Raw genomic sequence first — 22237 nt, forward strand, 5'->3', positions numbered from 1 at the left:
TGTGACAAGGGGGAACATGGACAGGTTTGGGTCCACATTTTACGTGCAATTTAACTTGCAACAATATATCAATTAAGAGGGGAAAATGGAGTTGACTGACGGGAGGTTCAGAGAAAGGTTAGAGCCTGAGCCGGTAAAGATGGACACCTTCCTCGCCGGGTAGACGGGTCCGGTTTGGTTCGGGGTCACACATTTCCGGGTCTCTTTGTGCTCAGGCACGAAATTTTGGACCCGTGATGACCTCTAGTCACAAGTAGACACTGCTTTTTTGTATTTTTTACAAGCTTATCAAATGTTTTTGAAATGTACATCTTGATTTGAAAAGAAGCTTTTCTGTTTTCTTTAGAAATGTACTAAAGTAGAAGTAAAAAGTAGTAAATATAGAGGAAAAGTAACAAGAAATTGTTTATGTTCTTGGTGCCTTTCCACCCATGTCTTAAGGTTGCTAGAGGGACTAAACGTGCATAAGTTAGTGGCTGTAAATAATCCAGTGTGTGTGTGTTTGTGTGTGTGTGTGTGTGCGGAGTGATGTGAGGCGCTGGCTGTGAAAGTGAGTAAGCGTTTCCACCCCCACATCGGCTCAGGGCACGGCTCCAACAGGTGGACAAGAGAACAATACAACACAGGAGGAACCGAGGATGACATCACAGCCTGGGACACACAAACACACACAAAGGAAACACACACATGCTACATCAGCCGTCTGAGTCACATCATGCTTCATTTGGGATTCCCAAACACGCCGTCTGAAAAACACTCATTACTTCAGATCGGAGATAAGAGCTGCACATGAACGCATCGTGTCTCATGTGTGTGTGGGCCGAAGAAAAGGCTTCTGGGAAGTTGTGTCTGGGGTTAATGTTGCAGACAGAGGATGTGAGTGGTTGTTAAATAAAGAGTCAGACAGCTTTAGTGTGACACCAACAACGTGAAATCTTCGAGTGAGACAGAGCCAACGGCAAAGGTGGAAATTGGGCTATTAAGTTAATTATAGTTAAGATAGAGAGAAATAGGTCTGTTGAAAATGTTCAACTTATGCTCTACTTATTCTTCAGTGTAAAAAACTGCCGCCTACATTACCCACAGTGCGATTCAACCACCAACAGTTTAGTGGGAGATACAGGTGTGTTATGCTGATAGCAGCTAATGTAGCCTTATGTAGCATAGGACAAAGGTAAGGTGCAGGATACAGAGGTCTAATAACCTAACTTCTTTTTTACTCCACAGTCGCAGATTTGGGTCATTTTCAAACTTGCATTCTGAAACAGGAGATATTCTTGCTTATAACTACGCGTTTGTATGCGCATGATGGCTGCCACGCATCGGCTGTGCACGTCCTCAAAAATTAATGCTACCCATGTTTTTTATTTAGGTGTGGCGTCGTGCACGTGAAACGCTCTGAGGTCGGCAGTCGGAAATTTCTACTGGGAAGTTCTCGAGTTCCAAGTCGTCTGGAACGCAGCACTAGAACCCGACAGACACTGACTCAAGTGACATCACTCGAGGCAATTTATTAGTTTTTGTGCAACCCACAGGGAGCCACAACAACTTTTTTCCCCGGATGCAAACTTTCTGATGAAGCCCTGTACAAAGACGCTTAAAACGGATGTGCACAAACCTCACTTCCTATAAAATGTTCTAGGTCTATTTAAAAGTTGTTCCTTAGTTCTTAAACCAACATGGAGACCATAGCAGCAGAAGTCTGTAAACTGCTCAGAAATACATTTGACAAATGTATCTGGTTAAGATCGGAAAGGACGGAAAGGAAAAAATGTTTTTACTGTTACAATAGTTTTGTGTCTTGATGCTATGGACACATTTGAGTCAGTAGGCTGCTCAAGAAAACATATATAAGACACACATATAACATAGTAAGTTAAAGAGAAAATGTTGAAAGCAGTGGAAAAATAAAGTGCAAGAAACGACGACACGACGGCACTAAAAAAGGATAAACGGTGGTAAAAGTTTGTGCCGAACGCTCTGCTCCCGACCCCGCCTGCCAACTCAGTCAGTCCACAAATGAGACGTCTCTGAGAGCTGGTGAACTTATTTTAGAGGGGAACACAGCTTCACAGGCACAGCCCCTGTTTATGTAAGGATGGTAATGTGTTTCAGATTACAGACGCTCGTATGGAAATTCCTGCGGTGAGACTGGACTTTTCACTGCTGGATTGCAGGGGAGCAGGCCTCCGAGGCAAAAACGCCTTCCATGAATGTGTTCGGGGGAGACTCCAAACTAATTCACTGTCATCCAAAGGAGCTGAGGCAAACTTGCAAACAGAAAAGAGGCATATTTAACACGCACAACTGGCCAACAATCCACCCTGTAAGCCTGTGATTTTAACTGACACTGCACTGCCTTGACTGCTGGGCAAACGCCCTGGAAGCTCACACCGTCTATCTTAGTATTCATCTATAAATATTTCTCTGCAAATCACTGACCAGCAGTACTCGGAAAAAACTTTAATAAGCGGGTTGGGATTAAATATTCTTAGAGGTATTTGCTGCACAGTTTCGCCCATTTTCATCTCCGTGGCAGGGTGAACGTGTCAGTCACAGCTGTGTGTGTTCTGCACCCGGACTTTGGTTTTATGGCAAAGGAACAAAGGCATAAAACAAAAGCAAATATATGAGCTGGAGCTAAGAAAAGCACCCTGGCTAAAAATATGTCTTTGCCAAATGCCAAAACTTTTACTTTGAAGGAACCACTGACATATAAACAAATGTTGGGACTGTGTGTCACATAAACGTCTCAGAAAATACTTTGTGTCATGACAAAGAAGAGTTCGAACAAATGCTTTACATTATTGAGAATTTCACAAGATATGATGACATGATAATTGTGAAACAGTTTTTTAAGACTGACGTATGTACGTGCCGCTGGGGCTGTCATGGTAACCACATGCCGCTAACCGCGGGGTGGACCGAGTGAGCGTCATCACCGCTTTTTTATTTTTGGCTGACCGCCGGGGTCAGCCCTACACACGAGTCTGTGTGTGACGGAGTAACTGACTGAGTGACGGTACTTTCAGAGCCCTGGAGAGAGAGAGTTGCGACATCACAACGGCGGATCATGAAGCATATTGGACACTCTGGATACTTTGTGCGGGGAGTAGGCGGGGCTGCTCGTTCGCTGTCCTCACCTACGTCCGCAGCATGCACCTGCTTTCAAACACGTTGTCATCAGCCTCATAAGGACATTCCTTGTAACACGTTGCCCACAAAAGCGCACATTGAGCTAGTCTTGTTAAAAATAGACCCAGTGATGTTGCTAGGTACGCGTCCAGCGTCTCTAGCACATCCAAACGTCCCAGGGAAGCACCTCATCTTTCTCATCCTTACAGAATGATACATTATGAACAACAAAATCACAGTAATCTTTAAAAGTAACCAGGCTGTCAGAGCAGTTTCAACCACTGTTTCAACCCTCGGTGCATCTAATCGGGGCAGATGAGCCCGTGTGCAGTCTTGTGCTAGTTTAGCCGCTACAATAACAAGTCGCTCGTCACCACAGATTTTATTTCGACAATTAAGGAAACGAACTTTACACCGCTCATGCTGTGTTCACTCGTGTCGATGATGTTTCACCATCTAGGGGACGCGCTGTAGTGAAAAAACAAAACATATTCAGGGCGGGGCGTCGGTTAACCGCCAAACCGCAAGGGGCGTTAGTGTTTCACCGTGTTCAAGCAAATTAAAATAGTACGACGACGGCAAATTGCCATACACTGATAAATCATGAAACCAGCATACCACTGCAACCCTGCAATGTTTTCAGTATCACCTGTGCTTTCACTCAAAGGAAAGACTCATTTACTGAACCACAGGAGAACAAAGTTTGACCCTTGACCTTGGGTTACCTTCCCTGACAACGTTCACTCTACCTGAGACACTTTGATCCCTCTCTCTACTTTGCAGGAACGAAAGAGAGAAAGAGGTCAGGTTGTCTCTTTCTGCACCACACCTCTTTCAGTCCACCTGCAGTTTAAGCTGTTAAAACAGGAGACGCATTGTTCCTGAACCAGCAGATGTAAGTCATTTTAAATCCAGGAAACACCAGAAATAGAGCGACACCGTTCAACTTCAAAGCCTTGCAGCGTCAGTTAAGTAACTCTTCACAGCATTCAGGAATAAAACCCAGCAATTTAGCATTTTAAATGCATGTCACCATCTGCACCGACAGAGGAGCTGCAGGAAACGATGAAATGTGAGGAGCAAAGGCGAGGGGAAATCCTGCTCCGTATTATTGGAGACTTCCTGTTCAGAGTCCACTTTAACTCCCCATCGAAGGGTTCAAAGGTCAAATCACTCGAGGCGGGTACTACAGTCAAACAGACAGGGGGTTTCAGAATTTCAGCACAAACTCAGACATGTTGTTTAACAGGTCCTTTTATCTCTAGGCCACTGCAGGCCTCAGCCGGGAACTTGTATCCTCTGGTTGTAAGTTTATGGACCAAATATTGGTGCCTATCACATCTGGTCAGCTCAGACGGTGTTGACTTTTGAATAGTGCACATATTTGGACTATGAATGTGTTTTGCTGCAGGATATAAGCCCCACCCGTCATGCACTCCCAAGATTAAAACAAACATCCATTCCTGTAAAGCTCGGTCAAAGTCTTCCTGACCGATTTCATCTGCATGAAAATGGATTAAAAGTTAGCATTGAGTTACTTCTGTCAGTCTTTCAAACTTAAGTCTCAGGCGCACAGTCATAAGAAGAATTGAAAAAAATTCTTCCCTAATTATTTGGGAAACACGGAGCAGTTTAGCAGGAATGTTTTTTCTGGATTCCAGGGGACAGACAAAACATCGCTGCCTTATAAAGACATTCAGCTGCAGTTAAACTGGGCCTGGCTGCTGGGAGACGCACATTACAGGACTAACTGACCTACAGTATGCAGAGAGTCTTTGCCCACTACTGTAACTCTGAAGTAGCTTTCTGTGATCTTTATTTTGGCCATATCTCATTCATTATTAGACAGGTTAAGGTTGTGAGTAAGAGGGGATCTTCATTCAAGGCCTCATAACATGAAATGCCCCATGCGTCAAAATATGTAGGCACCCCTTGAATGTCCCTTTTGAGTGTGCAGGCCTCCACGATCATGTTAGCAAAAACAAATATGCAATCTATGCTAAGACTTTCAAAATGAAACAGTATCGCTTGTATTAAAAAAATGCCTTGCTGAGAACATTTTAGACATGCAACAAAGGCTGCAGGCTCACAGCTATTCCTGGTTCCCGGTTCCTCATTCGGATCCAAGTTCAGACCGTAGACTGTATAAAGAATGCACGTAGTCTCAGAGACGTCACCCATTGGTTTCTGAAGAAGCGTTTTGAAGCCCGAATTGTGCTTGCGCTGGAGGTCGCCATATTCTAAATGCCAGAGCCGGCTAATCCAGAGACGGGCAAAGAGGCTGTGTGCGAACGAGCTTAAGCCTATGGCTGAGCTCTAAGGGCAGGCCACATGAATCAGCCAGCTACGGCTATGAAGCTACGCTATATGCTCCTCAGCGCAGCTAGCGGTTATTAGCCATAGACTGTATAAATAATGAATGAGCTAGTTTAACTTTGGCAGGAGGAGATTCTGTTTGTGACGGTGACTGACTGCAGGTGTTTAGTTATCAGACTAAAGAAGTAGCGAACTGGCGGCTCGCTCGCCCGGTGAGAGGGCAGCGAACTTAAAATAACCGATCTTCTTGTAACTACCGTCCGCTGTAATCTCTCCGGGGAAAAGCGGACTTCTATTTACTGGCTGACGATTAAATAAATGTTTGATAAACACTGAACAGGCTAACAAGCAGCTAAAGCGAGCACAGTATACCTGCTCTTTAGTGCTATAAATATAGCAATACAATTATACTCACATATAACTCATTGAAAAGCTGGAGCTCAGACTTCTTGCACGGCCATAGAGTTCCATAAATCCAGAGAGAGAGATTATTTGTCCTCAAAAGTCTCCAACAACACAAACAGGTGAAGTTAAGCTCAGTGTCTGTGTGTCTGTGTTGACGTCTAGCAGACAGCCAGCAGGATCCACCTGTCAATCAAGTGAGCCGGCCCCTATAATTTAAGGCTTAATATAACTAAAACGGGTGTGTTATAAAAAAAATTCACCCCCCGTACAGTTATCCTGAACAATAAAATTAGCTATTTATAACAAAACTGTTTTTTGTACCAGGCTGTAAACATGTTTATTTCAGCTGTAAAAATTTGCATTTTTCCATCTGCTGTAATGTTATTTCTTGTTTTCTGGAGCCTCAAGTGGCCACTTGAGGAACTGCAGTTTTTTGCACTTCCGCATTGGCTTCATTTTTCAACAGCGGAGGTTGCCGCTCGGTTTCTGTGTGGAGTTTGCATATTCTCCCTGTGCATGCGTGGGTTATTTATGTGACCGATCCACAGCCTCAGTCCGCCACCACAAGCAGACTTCTGCACTATTTATACTGCATTAACTGACTTCAATGCCACATCAAAACAACGAGCTATAGGAGGGCCCAGCAATGATTTTGAGAGGAGAACATACAGCGTCATATTTGAAGCAGTCGACCCCTTACGCTGCAGTTTTTGACGGGTTGAGAGTGAGAAAAGTAGTATGACTGACTAACAACATTCTGTTGGGCATCAATTAAATATATATTTAGAGAAGAAGGGAGTAGTCACAGATTTTAATAAATGCATTTTGATACTATAATTCCCCTCAGTCTGTAACCAGCTCTGGTTTCCGAGCATGACTCATTTTTAATCACACATCAGATGATTCCCCGACTAAACTCATGTTGGTGAAATGAGCTGTGTCGCTCAGTTTTGGTTCAACAAGTCTTATCTGCTCTCTGGTCAAATCAGGCAAATTCCCAAGAGCCTACAAAGAATTTGGGTTGAACTTTTATCCAACCAGAGATCTCTGCAAAGAGAGCGGGCATCTGCACGGCTCTATTTACAGACTGGGAGGCTCTGTGGAAAAGGCCACAAAGTTCAGCCTCAAGTCAAACACAGTAAATGTCAACTTGGACAACCACGTCTGGCCGCAGTGAGGGGAAACAGGCAATCTTTCCCAAATCATGGCTCACATGCAGCCGCTGGGGGCTCGATTACCGCCTGCACAAGCAAGTATTTAATGACACAAGTAGAAGAGTCGTTAAGTCAGAGATGGAGGTGTTTGACCCACTTTAATACCAGGATTCGGTATTAAAGTGGTCTCGGACTAGGCGATAAATTGATTTTGATATCTTGAATCAATATTGACCAAAAAGATATTGTCTGTTGAAGCACACACAGTACTTTCTTAAAAGGTATAATAAGCAGGATTTTCCTAGAAAAATAAAATATAGACTTTTAAAATATAATGTAAATCATCACTTATAGGCCTCTATACATGTGTGTTAGTGAGTGTGTGTGCAGACCCTTGTGAGACCCTTCCCTCTGCATCTGTTCTGTTGTTTTGCTTTGCACGGGACGTTTTCAGGAGGGGCGCTGTCGTGGTTCCCTGAGCCAATCACAGCGAACAGGTGAGTGTGGGAGTGGTTCAAATAAGCAACTGGGCCCCATTCAGACCGGCGAACATGGCCTTCTTTCTGTTGGACAGGTAGGTGCCTCAAACTGGGTAGGACAAAGCTAACCGGCGGTTAGCATGCTTGAGCAAAGGTAACCGTGATGCTGTCGGTGTTAGCTCGGCTGGGTGGGCTTGTTCTCGCACGAGAGAGTGAGAGTGAGCTTCTGGTGACGAAGAGCCCAGGAGGAGGGGCCCAGTTTGAATATGTTGTTGACAAAAAAAATCCCACTTATTATACCTTTAAGTTGGTCTAAAGGGGAGTTCTGGTCCACAGTAAGCCATTTTCATCATGCCAGGCATTAACTGTGACTCAGGTCCCAAATGTAGCAAAAAGCACGCCCAGGAGGGATGTGCAGACGTGCCACAGACCTACATGTCTTGGATAACTGTAGCAGGAAAAATGGAGACGATTAGATGCCTCGCTCCCTCTGGATCAAGTGGTTCACTCCCATTCAGGCACACACACTCAGACTACGGGGGGAAAAGGAGCAAAAAGGAAGCACTCCTGGCTGGTCACACCCTTCTACAAATAACAATCTGTACACGCCATCTCCGGACCGAGCTGTCTGGCTGGAGGGAAAACAAGCAGACAGAAAATGGGACAGAGTGGGGAAAATGAGGCCTGCTGCTGTCTGGTTGTCTCAGGTCTTCTTGTCTGGCAGCCAGAGCTACTGTACAGACACCACCGCAGCACCGCAGATTATCTAATTAAAGAGGTATGGCTGCAAAAACACTGTTAACCAGAGCTGCCAGGTCCTCCATGAAGCATGCACAAGAACAACTCATCCATGAGCAAGAGGAACATGCAAACATTGTATGATTACTTACAGGAGGGAAACTGTAAGCTATTAATAAAGCCACAGAGCAATTTATCATTCAACTCTAGATATAATAAGCTTCACGTTCGTTCTTGACTTTGGAAACAGTAGTTGACGAATCAGTGTCACCACAAGGTTTATTTTGCAGCTACGATTGCCAAAGTCTAATTGATCTTCTTCTCATAAATATATTTACAGGCACCTTTATTGAGGATGAAATACATAAAGAAAGAGCTAACAGTCAGAACATTTTGGAATGCAGCCTTCTAATAGTTGATTTAAAAGTATTATAGTGTATTGTTTTCTGTATTTTAAGGTAACAAAAGAAAAACAAACACTTTGGTGTAAAGGACAATCCTTCTTGTAAACACATATAGGCTTTGTAGCGCTCTCTCTGCTTGGCTGTAGACGGAAAACATTCAGCCTGCAAGCAAACATGAGAAAACACCTTCAACCTGCGTCCTCAAAATCCCCCAAATATTTACTCTAGAGGAGATTACTGGCAGGGTGTCAGGGAAAATGTACTTTCACAAGCTTGAAAATTCAGCCAGTAACGAAAAATCTCCAACCACCAACTGGACAAGAAAACAGGTAGCAGGAGCAAAGAAAACACACGGACAGACAGACGTCTGAGATGGCTCAGCCATGTGCTGAGAATGGAGCAGGACCGGGTCCTGAGAGTTGCCTTAAGATGGACACCACCAGGTTAAAAAACAAACCGTGAAGGCCCAAATCCACCTGGTGCAGAACTGTGACACAGGAGATGAAAGAAATACACCTGTCATGGGGAGAGGCCCAACATGCAGCGAGTGCAATAGAGAGAGCTCATTGAAGCCGTACAGCGTAAATACCATAGTCTGCATGGACTTAGAGGAAAATGCAAACCAGGTCCAAATGAAACAATACAAAAAAATAATAGATTATGTACGCAAGACCCAAGTCATGTCATGTGCATGATGTAAATATTGTAGCTAACATAATGCATAAAGTTTTGTTTAGGTTCATATTTTGCAGTAGAGCTTGACAACTGTTAACTGTTTCTCAAACTTATGCAACATCTCTTCTTATGACCAATAAAGTCTTATCTTATCTTAACCGATGAAGCATAACATCAAAGTAACAACTTATTCAAAAGCCCATTCTGAGTCCTTTTCAATGCTTTTGGGACAAAGTTGGCTCGCTTTAAGACATCATAATTTACCGACCATTTTACTTTGTTATCATCTTCAAGCTATCATCCGGTCACCACGAAATACAGGCAAAATATGACACTCCACTTCCACAAAGCAAAGCAATATATTGTCCTCCTTAATGCTAATAAATCTGACAACTTAATTATCTAAAACTCTTGCTCAACTTGCAGCTCAAAGTGCTTCACTAAAGAAAAAAAGAAGACAGAAAATAAAAATTGGAAAATGGTTTCGAAAGACTAAAAACAACATCAGAAAAAACAATAAAATGTTAGAAATCAATAAATAAAAATCAGTTAAAGATAAATAAGATGAAAAAAAAGGCATATAGCAGTTCCTAAACTAGCTTTGGCTGGTAGTTAAGAGAGATTTACCACAACAGAGTGAGCTTTTTGTGTTTTCTTTGCATAAACGTCCCTAGTTATGAGTTTGACAGCATATTATCCTAATTTATTGGCTTCTGCTCTATCCTATGGCCTTTTAAGGTAACTTTCTCTCTTTGCAATCAGGTTTAATGGAACAAAAGCTATCCAACTGTAGAAAAGCTCCCCTAATTATAACCTTCTGACATCGACTGTACCACCAAGTCCTGCTGAGCCCCCCAATAAAGAAGCAACGCTTTTTAACAGACATGAGGGATCAGTTTTCACTTTCATCAGGCTACAGATGGCAGGGCCGAGACGGGGAAACTGATTCCAAGCCACAGCCCGTCTGAAACGTTAACCCACACTGCTGCTGCTCCCTCCATTCATAAAGCACGCCTGACATCATGTTTGACACGGAGCCACTGACAACACAGCTGATAGAAACCTGCTGCACGAGAAGCTGCTAATACTATGTGTGTAGTGTAGCTTTGGGTGGAGTCTTACGGTGCATTTTTTAAACAGCATTACCGGTTTGATCGACAGCAAGTATCAAATGAATGCACCCCAGTCTGTCCTGCAACTTTTAATACAAATGGCTTATTGTTGCAGCTCAAACACACGCGATTTACCACGTGAGTCAAACTTCAAACGCAGGTGCAGCGAAAAAATAATAACAGATCACATTTAAGCTCTAATATTGTAATTGTGAAGCAATGCTGAACAACACAACAGAAAAATACACCTGAATTAGCCAGGTAGCACCTGTTGAGGAACTAAAAATGACAACACTTCCGGCTGGACATCATAGAAAGATGCCTGAAGGGTTACAAGTTTTCTCCCCACATTCATCCTCGTGCCTGTCCTTTTCATTCAGTGTTTTTAAAAAGGTGAATACCCGCTTACCTGAGTTTTAAGTTCGCCATGAATTCCTCCATAGACACGTTGTCCAAAAGCACAAAATCTGCTTTTCCGAACTCCAGGCTCTCGTGCTCTGCCATGCTTGCCACCTTTCCTTTACTGTAGCGCGAGGGAATTTAGTTTTCAACAACTTGCTTTGAAGTGCCGACAGAAGGTGAGCATTGGCGGGCTCCTTTGAGCACCTCCTCTCCTCAGTGGAAAGATGTGTGGTTGATGCCCATTATAATTCCTCGAAGTGTAATTTCTGTCATGTTTAATTAAGTCGAAAACTGCTCAAAAATACACTATAGCAAAAAATCAACTGTAAATAAATGATGATAAACGCGTTTTTCTCTCTTATAAGTCCGGTTTTTCTGTTGAAAAGAGTAAATAATCCCAAAATATCCTCATTTCCATACAAAGTTTCCCTTTTGACGCCGAAAAGTATCCTTGTCCCGTTACACCGTGCGCGAGCTCCGTCAGTTTTCCTGGAGTTTCTCTCCTGTCGTCCCGGCCGACCATCCACCAATAGGATCGAAGCCGCCTCTCCCAAGCCCCGCCCCCCGCCCTGTGGAGAGGTGTTGGTCAGAAAAGGCTCTGTGAGTGAGCTGAAGAGCAAATAGCTGTGCAGACCGCAGCCCCAGTCTTTCTGATACATATTTCTGCGATGACGGGGCCACCTCTAAGTTGTAAAACACTCGCAGGGAAAAAAATGTATTTTTTGGCTTGACTTTTATGATGCCCTCTGTTACCATAAAAGGAAAAATGAGGGCTCATCAGAATTTCTCAGTGGGATATGAATGAAAAGTGCTGCTAAATCATTAAGCAGCATTTTCATATAAATCTACTGACTTTAAACTATAATTAGTTAAACTGTCCGGTCTGTATCATTTCCTTTGATCCGCACATGTTGAGTCTAAAGATGCGTCCTGTTTTAAACTGTCACCAGTTGTCCACCAGCCTTACACTGATGTTAGTGCGCCACCTGGTGGTAAATAGAGGCAAGTGCATATTATAGATATTTTAGGTTTATATATTGACAGATCTGCAGTGGTCACAAGACCAATTCACTTAAGTACTCCACTACTACTATTTTGAGGTATTTGTACTCCGTCAGTTTCTTCATTATCATTTTTTTAAACTCCCTTTCAGATGGAAATATTGTACTTTTTACTGCACAACAGAAGAGCATGAACATGAGATAAGTTTACGAACTATGACCCGCTGTCAAACTCTACCCAGATTGATAGATAAGCATGGTTAGCATGTAGCTAAAAGTAGGCTAATGGTTGATAGTTAGCTAACAAAAAACGAGTTAGCTTAATGTTATAAATAAACGGTTGAAATCTATCGTTAACTAAAAGCAATAACTCGCATTAAATGGTTGAATAAATTACCTAAAGTTATAGATAAATGGTTTAAATATATTTGTCAAACTATGTTACAAATAGTGGATGTAGCTCGCTGAAAGTGGGCTAATGGATATTGGTTGAACTAGCTAAAGTAAAGGGGAACAAAAACAAGCATAAACGTTTTAAAGTTAAAGTTTTAAAGATATGGGTAAAAGGGTGAAATAGACAGCTTCTATATATTCTTATGTATTATTTCAAAAAACATTGTTTTATTCATTATTATGGGTTTTGAATTATCCCAGGAAAGAATTATTTGATATGTTTGACTTTACCAAGAAGAAGATCTAACATTAAGACACTTGAAATATATTTCAAATGTATTATTATTTTTAATGTTGGCAAAAATGTAAATTAGACTGTGTTGTAAGTGTGTTTGTATTCACTTTACATTTGCTTATAATGATAGTACTGTATTTCCTAATGCATATGTCAATGCAATCATTATGAAATTACTCTCTGGTCAAAAACACACTTCCTTTTTATTTAGTATTTCATTCACATGTTAGCATTCAAACATTTGAGGCATTTATGGGACATTTCAGAGTGTATTACAGTGACTATTGTTTAATTCAGATATCAGTAAAACTATAGAATTAATTAATAAATGGAAAAGACACAGTGTTAACTTACAGTTGCCTCAACTTCACTGAAATAAAATTCAAGGATGAAGATGAAAAATAAAATGAATGTAGAAATGTTTATTTTTTCCATTGTGCTAGCAGTGAGCCTCCAAACGTGATGGTCATGGAGGCAGCATTAGCCCAGGACTGTCCACGGTTATGGGTGACGTAGACCAAAGCCCCCTTGCGGAGGAAGGTCATGTACATGGACAGACTGCCGACAGACGAGGGACGGGTCACGTGCGTGTGGGAGACGGCCACCCAGTAACCGTTGACAACCAGCCACAGGTCCGTCTTCAGGCCGGTGTTGGCCGTCTGGGTGGAGAAGAAGAACTGATAGACTCCTTTGACCGGAGCCCTGAACACTCCGGTTCTCCTGCTGAAGCCTCGGCCCACGTTCACCAGAATCTTAGTGTACCTGATCCGGTTCACCTTCCCTTTGAGCTGGCCGGGGTAAGAGGCGAAGAAGTGGATCTTTCTGTCTGACACTGAAAGAAGGGAAGATGTTATTATTGATTTAAGTGATACTGCTGCTTGTGGGAGAATCTTTAGTGGCTTTGGGGGAGCTTTTGGAATTAAGTTAAAACTACTCTTATGTTAATTTGGACTGAAAACTATTACATTTTTTTTTACAGAAAGACTTTGTCACAAACTGAGGGTAATAGATCTGAAAACAGGGGCCTTTACCAGTCAGAGAGGGCCTTATGAAGTGATGCATTATGGGAAATCAAGGTCAGGTTATCTTGGCTCCTGCTGCATCAATTCTGTTCATTCCTACTGTTATATATGGAAATGGCTGAAATATTCCTTTTATTATCTGTTTGCATTTAAACCTTTTTTGCTCTTTTTCTAAATGCTTACAGATAATTTAATTTGAAGATTTACCCAAAAGAAACTCAAACTAACGCCTTCTTTCTTCAATTAATCAGGGGCATTGCCCATAGTACTGTATGACTATTTTTTCTAGAGGGGGGTTTGATTTGTTGTTCCGAAAAGCAACGTAATCTCCAGTATCACTAATGTTTTCTTTAGAGCCTCCAAGAGACTTAGGAAACAACGTTGCAGAAAAATCTCAAAATGATAAAACAGAATTGAGTTTGTACAACTATTTTCACCATTAATAACTCAGATAAAGTAACACACACACACACACACATATAATGACATTAATTGATGCTGTTGCCTGACATTTATGACTTAAGTCGCATGATTGTCCATCAAAACCAAAGCGTTACAATAAAAGAACTTCCTGTTCTCTCCCTAAAAAGTCAGACTACCCTCCCATCATTACCACACAGCCCTGTAGACTGCAAATACTCCAAAACTAGACCCTCTGAGCCGCTACAAGTTTATATGATAGGCCCCTTAAACAACAAAATAACAACTTACTTCTTTTCTTCGTCTTGCACCTCCAGTTAATCTTGTCTCTGCTCACACAGGACTGGTTCCTCCTGCACCGCCCACAGACGAGAGTGTTGATATCTGAGGACAGGAAAGGAGCATCATTAGAAGTAAGGAGACAACAATAACATTTTTTTAATAAATAATCTAAATCAAATGAGCTTAATGTTACTAATAAAGTGCATTAATGGAAACAAATTAACTTCCATGTGTCCAAATCTGTCTTCACTTCTAAGTTAGTACAGTTACATGTGTTTTAAAGGTTAAAAAACATTGTGTTCTTACTGTTTGCAGCCCTTTTCCATCATTTGAAAAGCCACCTTTTGCTAAAATAACATCTTCTTTCAACCTTTTGATAAATTTAAGGCTGAAAAACTTCCCCTGAAATGTAAACGACACACCCCTGATTGAATACCTGCGCAGTAAGCCAGATAACAGGCTGTCGGTTTTGTGAACTTGTAGACGAAGAAGTTGCCGCGACACTTCTTGATCTTGATGGGGGTGGACTGGAAAGCGCAGCACTTCTTCTTCCAGTGGCCGCACACTCTGCGGGTGACGATGCCGTCCTTCCTCCTCGGGTGAGGCCCCGCCAACCACAGGGGGGAGTGGGTGCCACATTTGTCGACAGGGACACACCTCTCAGGCATCTGGAGGCTCCTACCCTTGTAGTAGAGGCGGTACCAGCCTTAGAAGCAGCAGAATAAAGACATAATCATTAATATTATCATCATGAGTGAAAACTTAAATGCAGAGAAGCTGGCTACCTTTCCATTTGATGTGGCGGTCGCACATCTTGCTCTTGGTGGTGGTGTTGGTGGCCCTCCAGGACTGGTCTAAGATGGTGTTGTGGAAGCAGGGGTCTCCACGTCTCCTCCGTCGCTCCTCAGACAAATGCAGGTCGTCTTCTTCTTCTTCATCACGAGGACCATAAGTGAGGACATTTGTTCCCACTTTACAAGAATCACCAGCAGTTTAGATTTTAGTGACTGAAAATCTGCAAAAATCAGCTCTACAGATGCAGCACAGAGAGACTGTTTTATATCTTTATGTCGAACATGTCAATAAAAGTAGAGTAAATCAATAAACTAAACAAGGATAACAAGAAAATAATAAATAATAAACCTATATAACAATCTAAGTTGCTGAATTCTCAGAGGCAACACAAAGCAAACGTTAAAATTTAGATTAAATGTAAATGATTCAGTTTTTAATGTAAAGAATGTTATTTTTATTTACTGACCCACTTCTTCCTTGGTCGCTCTCCTCTGACTCGCTTTCACGTGCATCTGTGAATGAGCAAAGTGACACGTTGAGGAGGTGATGTACGTCCTGCAGACAGGTTGTAATGAGACGATATAGAAGCTACCTGAGTCAGAGCGCTCTGCTGCTGCTGAAGTGTTGTTTGTTCACACCTCAGGCTCTCCATCTCCTGCAATACAGCAGAGCGAGCATTTTTAGCAACGACTGAAGTGTTGGAAGCTCATTTAAAAAAAAAAAAAGCGAGGAAATGATTGCAGATTCATGACACCAAGGGATTAACATAATAATGAGTGATTCAGATGTTGCAGCTCGTGTCGAGTCCAGAAGCTGACAGAGGAAAGGAGAAGACAAAATATGTAAAGATTGGACTGTTTTTAGGACAGAAAAATGAGGAATTGAGTTATAAAGGGATCCTTTAGCAGAGTAAGGAAATTAACAAAAAGAAATTTCAGTCATTTTGGTTTCTCTTTTTTGGCTTCTTTGTCGACAGTATTTCCAAAAACTTGGCTACAGCCCCGGACAGAGGTGTTGTGAGTGAGAAGCAGAGTGTTCTGCATTAAAAAAAAGACATTTTGCACAGCATTCATCCCTAATTATTCCATGCTGGTGTTGGCACACGTGTTCTTTAAATCTGTGTTTAATGTCTTTAAAATTTGGCGCCATGATTCATACAGCTTGAGACAGGCTTTGATGTTTGAGCTTTGAATTTACATAAAGTATAATTAAAAAGTTATTAGGAAAAAGAAAATTGTAAGACTTTTGGTGCAATATTTTAAGCTCCAATTTCCAAAAAGTTGGCTACATCCCCGGACAGAGGTGTTGTGAGTGTGAAGCCGGTTGCTGCATAAAAAAAAAGACATTTTGCACAGCATTCATCCCTAATTCTTCATGCAATATTACAGGAAAGCTTGCAACTAACATCCAATCATTATCTATACCGCTTATCCTGCTCAGGGTTGCAGGGGCTGGAGCTGATCCCAGCTGTCATTGGGCGAGAGGCAGAGTAGACATATACACACAGACAACCTTTCACGCTCACATTCACACCTACGGGCAATTTAGAGTCACCAATGAACCTAAGGAGCATGTCTTTGGACTGTGGGAGGAAGCCGGAGTACCAGGAGGGAACCCACGCATGCACGGGGAGAACATGCAAACTATCACAGAAAGACCCCCTCCGTTAGAACTGGGATTCAAACCAGGAACCTTCTATCTTTGAGGTGCTAACCACCACTCTACCGTGCCGCCCTTGCACCTAACTGTACTCTAACAATCATTTAGTCAATAAAGCTTCAGAAAAGTGGAAAAAATGCTAATTACAACCCCTAAGTCCTCGGAGATGCCTTTAAATTATTCTTTTGTTGGACCAAGAAGCCAAGATGGAAAGATTTTAAGTTTCTGAACAATTAAAAGAAAGAAAAGCAGCAAGAATTCAGACTTCAAAAGCTGGAACCAGAAATTATTTTGCATAATTCCTTGAAAATAACCTGCAACCATTGACCAATTGTGAAAATATTCACTCATCAATTATAAAACTGATCAGATAACGTGTACAGTCGATCACATCACCTTGAACACAGCGGCCAGTTGCAGAGCCATGGATTGATTTTCGATGCTCCAAAGCTTGAGCTCAGTCTGGAGAGAAAAAGGAACTTTATGTCAACCCAAACACGACTTAGTGAGTAATCTGAATTAATATAACAAAATGTTCTATTCTCTTTATAAGCTCAGTGTGACAGAAGCTCAGCACAGTTCTGTCCATGCTAAACTACATCTGGGAAACGTTAGTTGCATAATGCATGAATTTTTATGCCCCATCTGCCTGCTGGCTTTGTAACATCAGTGAACGCAGCTCGTACTCACAGAGTTTGTGTTCCCCGAGCAGCCGACAGCACAGGATGACAATGTTACAAACACGACCAAAGCCAAGACAACCATCTGCACACAACAACAGTTGCACAATAGTTATGCAAAAGATGACATTTGTACGGTTTCTCACTGACTGACTGTATAATAATCACAGGAATCAATGTATTAATATATGCATTTACTGCATTTACATACATTTCATTTATAGATTTATGGAGATATATTTTGTAAATGATACATAATTTTATTGTTCTTAGAAAACGTGTAACTAAGGGTCTTTAAAAGAAAACAATAATTAGACTAATGAAGGATTTTGGAACAAATGAATCTAACCTTAGTGGTATTTATGTCTGCTTTGGATGTAATGCACAAGAGGTGGAGTAATTCATTATAGTTGGGTTGCATTATGAAAAACATAAAAGCATGTTTAAGTGAAATCATACGGGAGCCCTAAGCGGACATGCATCCACACATTTTATTTACTGTTCTTTTCTAGATCACGACTTATTTAGCTCTAGATAACAACGCTGCACCTCCCTAACGTCAGACCATCTTAATTTGTATCCCCAGTGTGGTCTGTAATATCACAGGGACCAGCTGTGTTGTTCTGTTTCCTAGATCGGCAGAAAATTATCCCGTTATCACGAGAAAACCAGCTGCGTTGTCTCGAGATAACGCAATAAATTAATGCGTTAATATGGGAAAACCAGCGTTGTTATCCTCTTATACGAGTTGAGATCTCGAGAAAACAACCGGAAATTACTCAAAGTTAATAAAATGTATGGATGCATGTCCGCTTAGGGCTTCTGTATAATATATTTCATAATGATCCGTTTGTTTTAAAGAGGTATCTTTAACTGTTATTGGTTTATTCTCATCAAAAGGTTAAAGGTTAGGAGTTTCATCAACTTTGGCTAACTTAATTGTGTATTTTTATGCTCTTGTGATGTTCTGTCTTAGTTTTGTATTTAAATAAAGTTTTTTTTAAAAAGCTACATGAATTATCTGCGCCATTTTCTTTTCTTTTTAACGGTTCGATTCAGTTCGATAACAGAATAATATTTAAAATACATTTTTTTTATTTATAGACAATTAAATTGTACCTTGATTTATCAAACAGCAGACCCACAGTCACAGGATAGAGGCCATGTAAGAGCTGAAAGAATATAAACATCATTAATATAACATTACACATTTAATAAGTCTGACTAATCTTTTTGAGTTCCAAAGATCTTCCAGTGACATTTCCAAATTTAAATTAAGTGTATATTTAATGCAGACGAACACTTCCCTCTTACCTCGTCATATCATCACGATGAGAAAAACAACAACTGTCTAATAATCACCTTTTATACTCATCAGGCACAGTACAGCGCAAACAAAGAGGAAATTACAGGCTTCAGTTTAACAGCATCTTTCCCACTGAGTAGAGGTGTTACTTTTCACAGACGAGTTGCAAATGTAGACATGAAATTAATGCGGCGTCGACAGTTTTTCAGTCTGAATGGTCAGCAGGCAAAGTGTGAAAAGTTGCTCTTTTGTCAGAGCAGTTACTCCACAACGTCCGAGGTGTGAAAACGGATGCTGAAACTAGCATTCATATGAGGGCTGCAGCTTATGCTTAACAGCATTTATTATCAAAATTCCACTTAAAAACAAGGAATATGTGTTGGTAAAAATCTGTGCACAATGTCTTTAAAATATGGCACCATGATTCATACAGCTTGAGACAGCTTTGACCTTTAACATAGATGTGAAATTTACAGTTTACTGTTAATTAATGTGAGGAAACGATGGAGCAATTATTAAATAACTTAATTAGGCCCGTCATTTCCAAGAAAGTAAACGTGTCTTTTTTTGTTTTAATGAGCTTCTCTGTGAACTCTCAGATCAGAACTTGTGAAAAGGGCAAAAACAAGGAGTATTCTGGACACTAGCAAGAAAATATAAAGGAACAGGCATAATTTAAATGTTTTATTAGCAAAATAGTACGGCAAAAGTTGCATAGTGCATGGATATACTTGTTTAATGTTAGACAAGAGACATCCAACAGTCACAATACTTAAAATAAACATCATTTAACTTGGCAAAATATAACTTTTATGTTCGACCAAATGCACCAGTGTGAAAAGATGTTCTTTAAATGATATTTTCTGATATATTTCCTGCCCTTTTTGGCCTTACATGAACCCGAACTTAGCAAAAAAAGCCAGTTCTGTTCATTTGATAGTTTGTGCTTATGCTTATATCCACCAAACAGACCACTAGAGGGCGACAGCAGCAACCCAACTTCTGCACCATCTCCCCATTAAAAAAATAATATAGTAGTTTTCTGTACTTGAAAAAGAAAGTAGGACAGTCCTTCAGGGTGAATTTCATGTCAAGAAAAGTGCAACAGTACAAGACATGCTTAAATTCAGACACTGGAAGGCATTTAAGAACATCACTCCAGCAGCGACAGCGCTCTAACTCTGGCTGTACTTTTGTGTAATCATAACTAACTGTACATACTTGGCATGATAGCCTGGTTTCATTTGGCAGGTGCACTGTTGACGACTTTCACACACGTAGTCGAGGATGTTGGCAGATGTTGTGTAACAGAAACGAGGGCACCAGGACATAGGTCGCTGACGGATTTACCTAGACAGAGACAGGTTGTTTATCTCCATAGCCTACGTCACTGTGCTTGTATTACTTGCCCTGTTTAGTGGTTTTAAACCTTTGTGTACTCCCACAGCCCCCTTGAAATTAAATTGATTTAGATGATATTTAATACAACTAATTACTATGTGACTGGTCAGACAAATGAACTCTCAAATCATTTGGTCAAGTTTCTTGTTATACCTAAAATTATTTTAACTGTTTATTCATTAATATAAATACTAAAATGTTTGTTTATTAATTTAAGCTGTCTATTTTAACCTGTTACCCATTACTTTAAAATCTAAAACATTTATGCTTGTTTTTGTTCCCCTTTACTTCAGCTAGTTCTACCAATATCCATTAGCCTACTTTTAGCTAGCTATATCCACTATTTGTAAAATACTGAGAACTTTAATTTAATCATTTACTTTTGACAATGTATGTAATCATTTTGTGCTAGTCATTGCATTAAGCTAACGATAGAGTTTAACAGTTTATCAATAACTTTAAGCTAACAATTTTTATACATTAGCTATTACATTTAGTTTATTGTTAGCTAAACATCAACTGTATGATAAGCTATAGGCTAACCATTTTAGCTACTAGCTAGCTAGCTTTAACTATTTATTGCTCTTAAATACTTTAAGCTAAAGTTGAACAGTTTAACCATTCACCATATTGGTAAATATTTCAGCTGTTTATCAATAACTTTTGGCTAACTATTTCAGACGTTAACTATAACTGTTAGTTAGACTTTCACTTTTTTTGGCCAACTCTTTAGCTGTTTTTCAAACATTTATCCTTAGCTAGCTAGTCGAACCATCTATTCTTTAGCTAACTAGCTAACTATCCATTTGGTTGACTTACTATTTCAACAATTAATCAGTTACTTTTAGTTTAACTATGTATTCATCACTTTTAGGCAATTTAAAATATGTATTTATAACTTTTAAATATGTCAACCACGTATCCGTTTAGCTAACTTTTTCAGCTGTTAATCTATATATTTGCAGCTTTTCTGTACGCTAGCTAACGCTAACTGCACTTATAATCGTAACAACAGGTTTTTAGCCATTACAGCTGATTCAGTGTCAATATAGCGATTTTAATAAACATCTTTTTTTCTATAATTGAGCTGATGTACAATCTTTTTATACAGCCCCTGGCTCCTGAAAAAGTACATTCTACAAAAATGCCTGGTTTGGACTCGGTGTATTACGTAACATTACTTTAAATTACTTCCCCTCCATTTGTTCCGTTTTTATGTGACTGTGAGCATTGAACAGATGTTAGGTTTACAGTACACAGTAACATATTGTACAGGATCTTTATGTCCTGTACTGTGGCGGTTGTTCCTGTTACTATAGAGAGATTAACAGCCTCTTGTTTGTATGAGATAAGGAGAAGTGCTCTGTCGGATTCTTTCCACTCCTCGGCGTAGCTGCGGTGGCCCGGCAGTAAACAACCTGTTTTAACGACCGTATTTAGACAGGCTGCGGTTGGCCGGTTGGCTCGTACAAACATGAGACCGTAAAATGAGCCTCACATGACGTCTGCCACCTGGGGGAGCTTTCTTTCGTCAATGAAACCAAGAGGCCGTCACCAGAAAAACGTGCTAAAGTAAATATAGCAGCAGCATGCTTAGTCAAATACGAGTTGTACGTGCTATTGAACTGTGTGATCGTAGGCTCATCATATGTTTGTTGTGTAAAGTTTCAGACTAAAAATAACTTTGTCTGCCAAACTAACACAGTAGACGTGCAGGACACTGAACTACCTCAACATCAAGTACAGCACCAGAGAATGTCCTGTGCTACTTTGCAATGCTGTGATTTCAAATGTGACGTGTGTTCTGCCTCTCTCTTTCCATAAAGTCCAAATATGTAACATGCATCTATAATTAGAGCCCCTTTGAGGCTCTTACCCTTTTTGAGACTCACGTGCCCCTGATGTCAGATGACTGCAGGACTGTGACTTGTCCATTTCGTCATGATGACCCCTGTTCTACTTGTCTCTGAGCCACAGAAAAGCAAGTTTTAGAAGTTAGGATCTATAATTTGCTTGAAAAATAGTGTGATGTAAAGGGAACACCAGTTTGAACATTTTAGAAATATGAATATTTTTTCATCCTTAAACACAGATTTTTTTTGTGCCTGAGGGTCCGGTGCTGGAATGGCTGCAGGGTAGAGTTGCTGAACTTGATGCCATCAC

At 40.7% G+C, this 22237-nt stretch overlaps 2 protein-coding genes across 2 annotated transcripts in view; both read right to left on the bottom strand.

Annotated features, from left to right (window-relative positions):
• The window catches only part of myo1d (myosin 1D), a 145555-nt gene extending 134571 nt beyond the window's left edge, over nt 1-10984 (bottom strand). Inside the window, exon 1 of the mRNA XM_069664302.1 lies at nt 10828-10984. Within this exon, the coding sequence (XP_069520403.1) occupies nt 10828-10922 (95 nt within the window). The 5' untranslated portion in view covers nt 10923-10984. The remainder of the gene's footprint in view (nt 1-10827) is intronic.
• A 1785-nt stretch (nt 10985-12769) lies between these two features.
• LOC138594009 (uncharacterized) lies at nt 12770-17452 on the bottom strand. Its single transcript, XM_069665099.1, is given in 8 exon segments — nt 12770-13341; nt 14670-14939; nt 15019-15204; nt 15495-15540; nt 15621-15775; nt 16173-16188; nt 17084-17149; nt 17378-17452. Coding segments are annotated over 8 exon segments (1224 nt in total). The 3' UTR covers nt 12770-12931.
• Nucleotides 17453-22237: the final 4785 nt, after the last annotated feature.

This window comes from Semicossyphus pulcher, unplaced genomic scaffold, assembly GCF_022749685.1.
Source record: "Semicossyphus pulcher isolate SPU_LCO1_2020_fin unplaced genomic scaffold, fSemPul1.0.p SCAF_16, whole genome shotgun sequence".
Classification (NCBI taxonomy): Eukaryota; Metazoa; Chordata; class Actinopteri; order Labriformes; family Labridae; genus Semicossyphus; species Semicossyphus pulcher.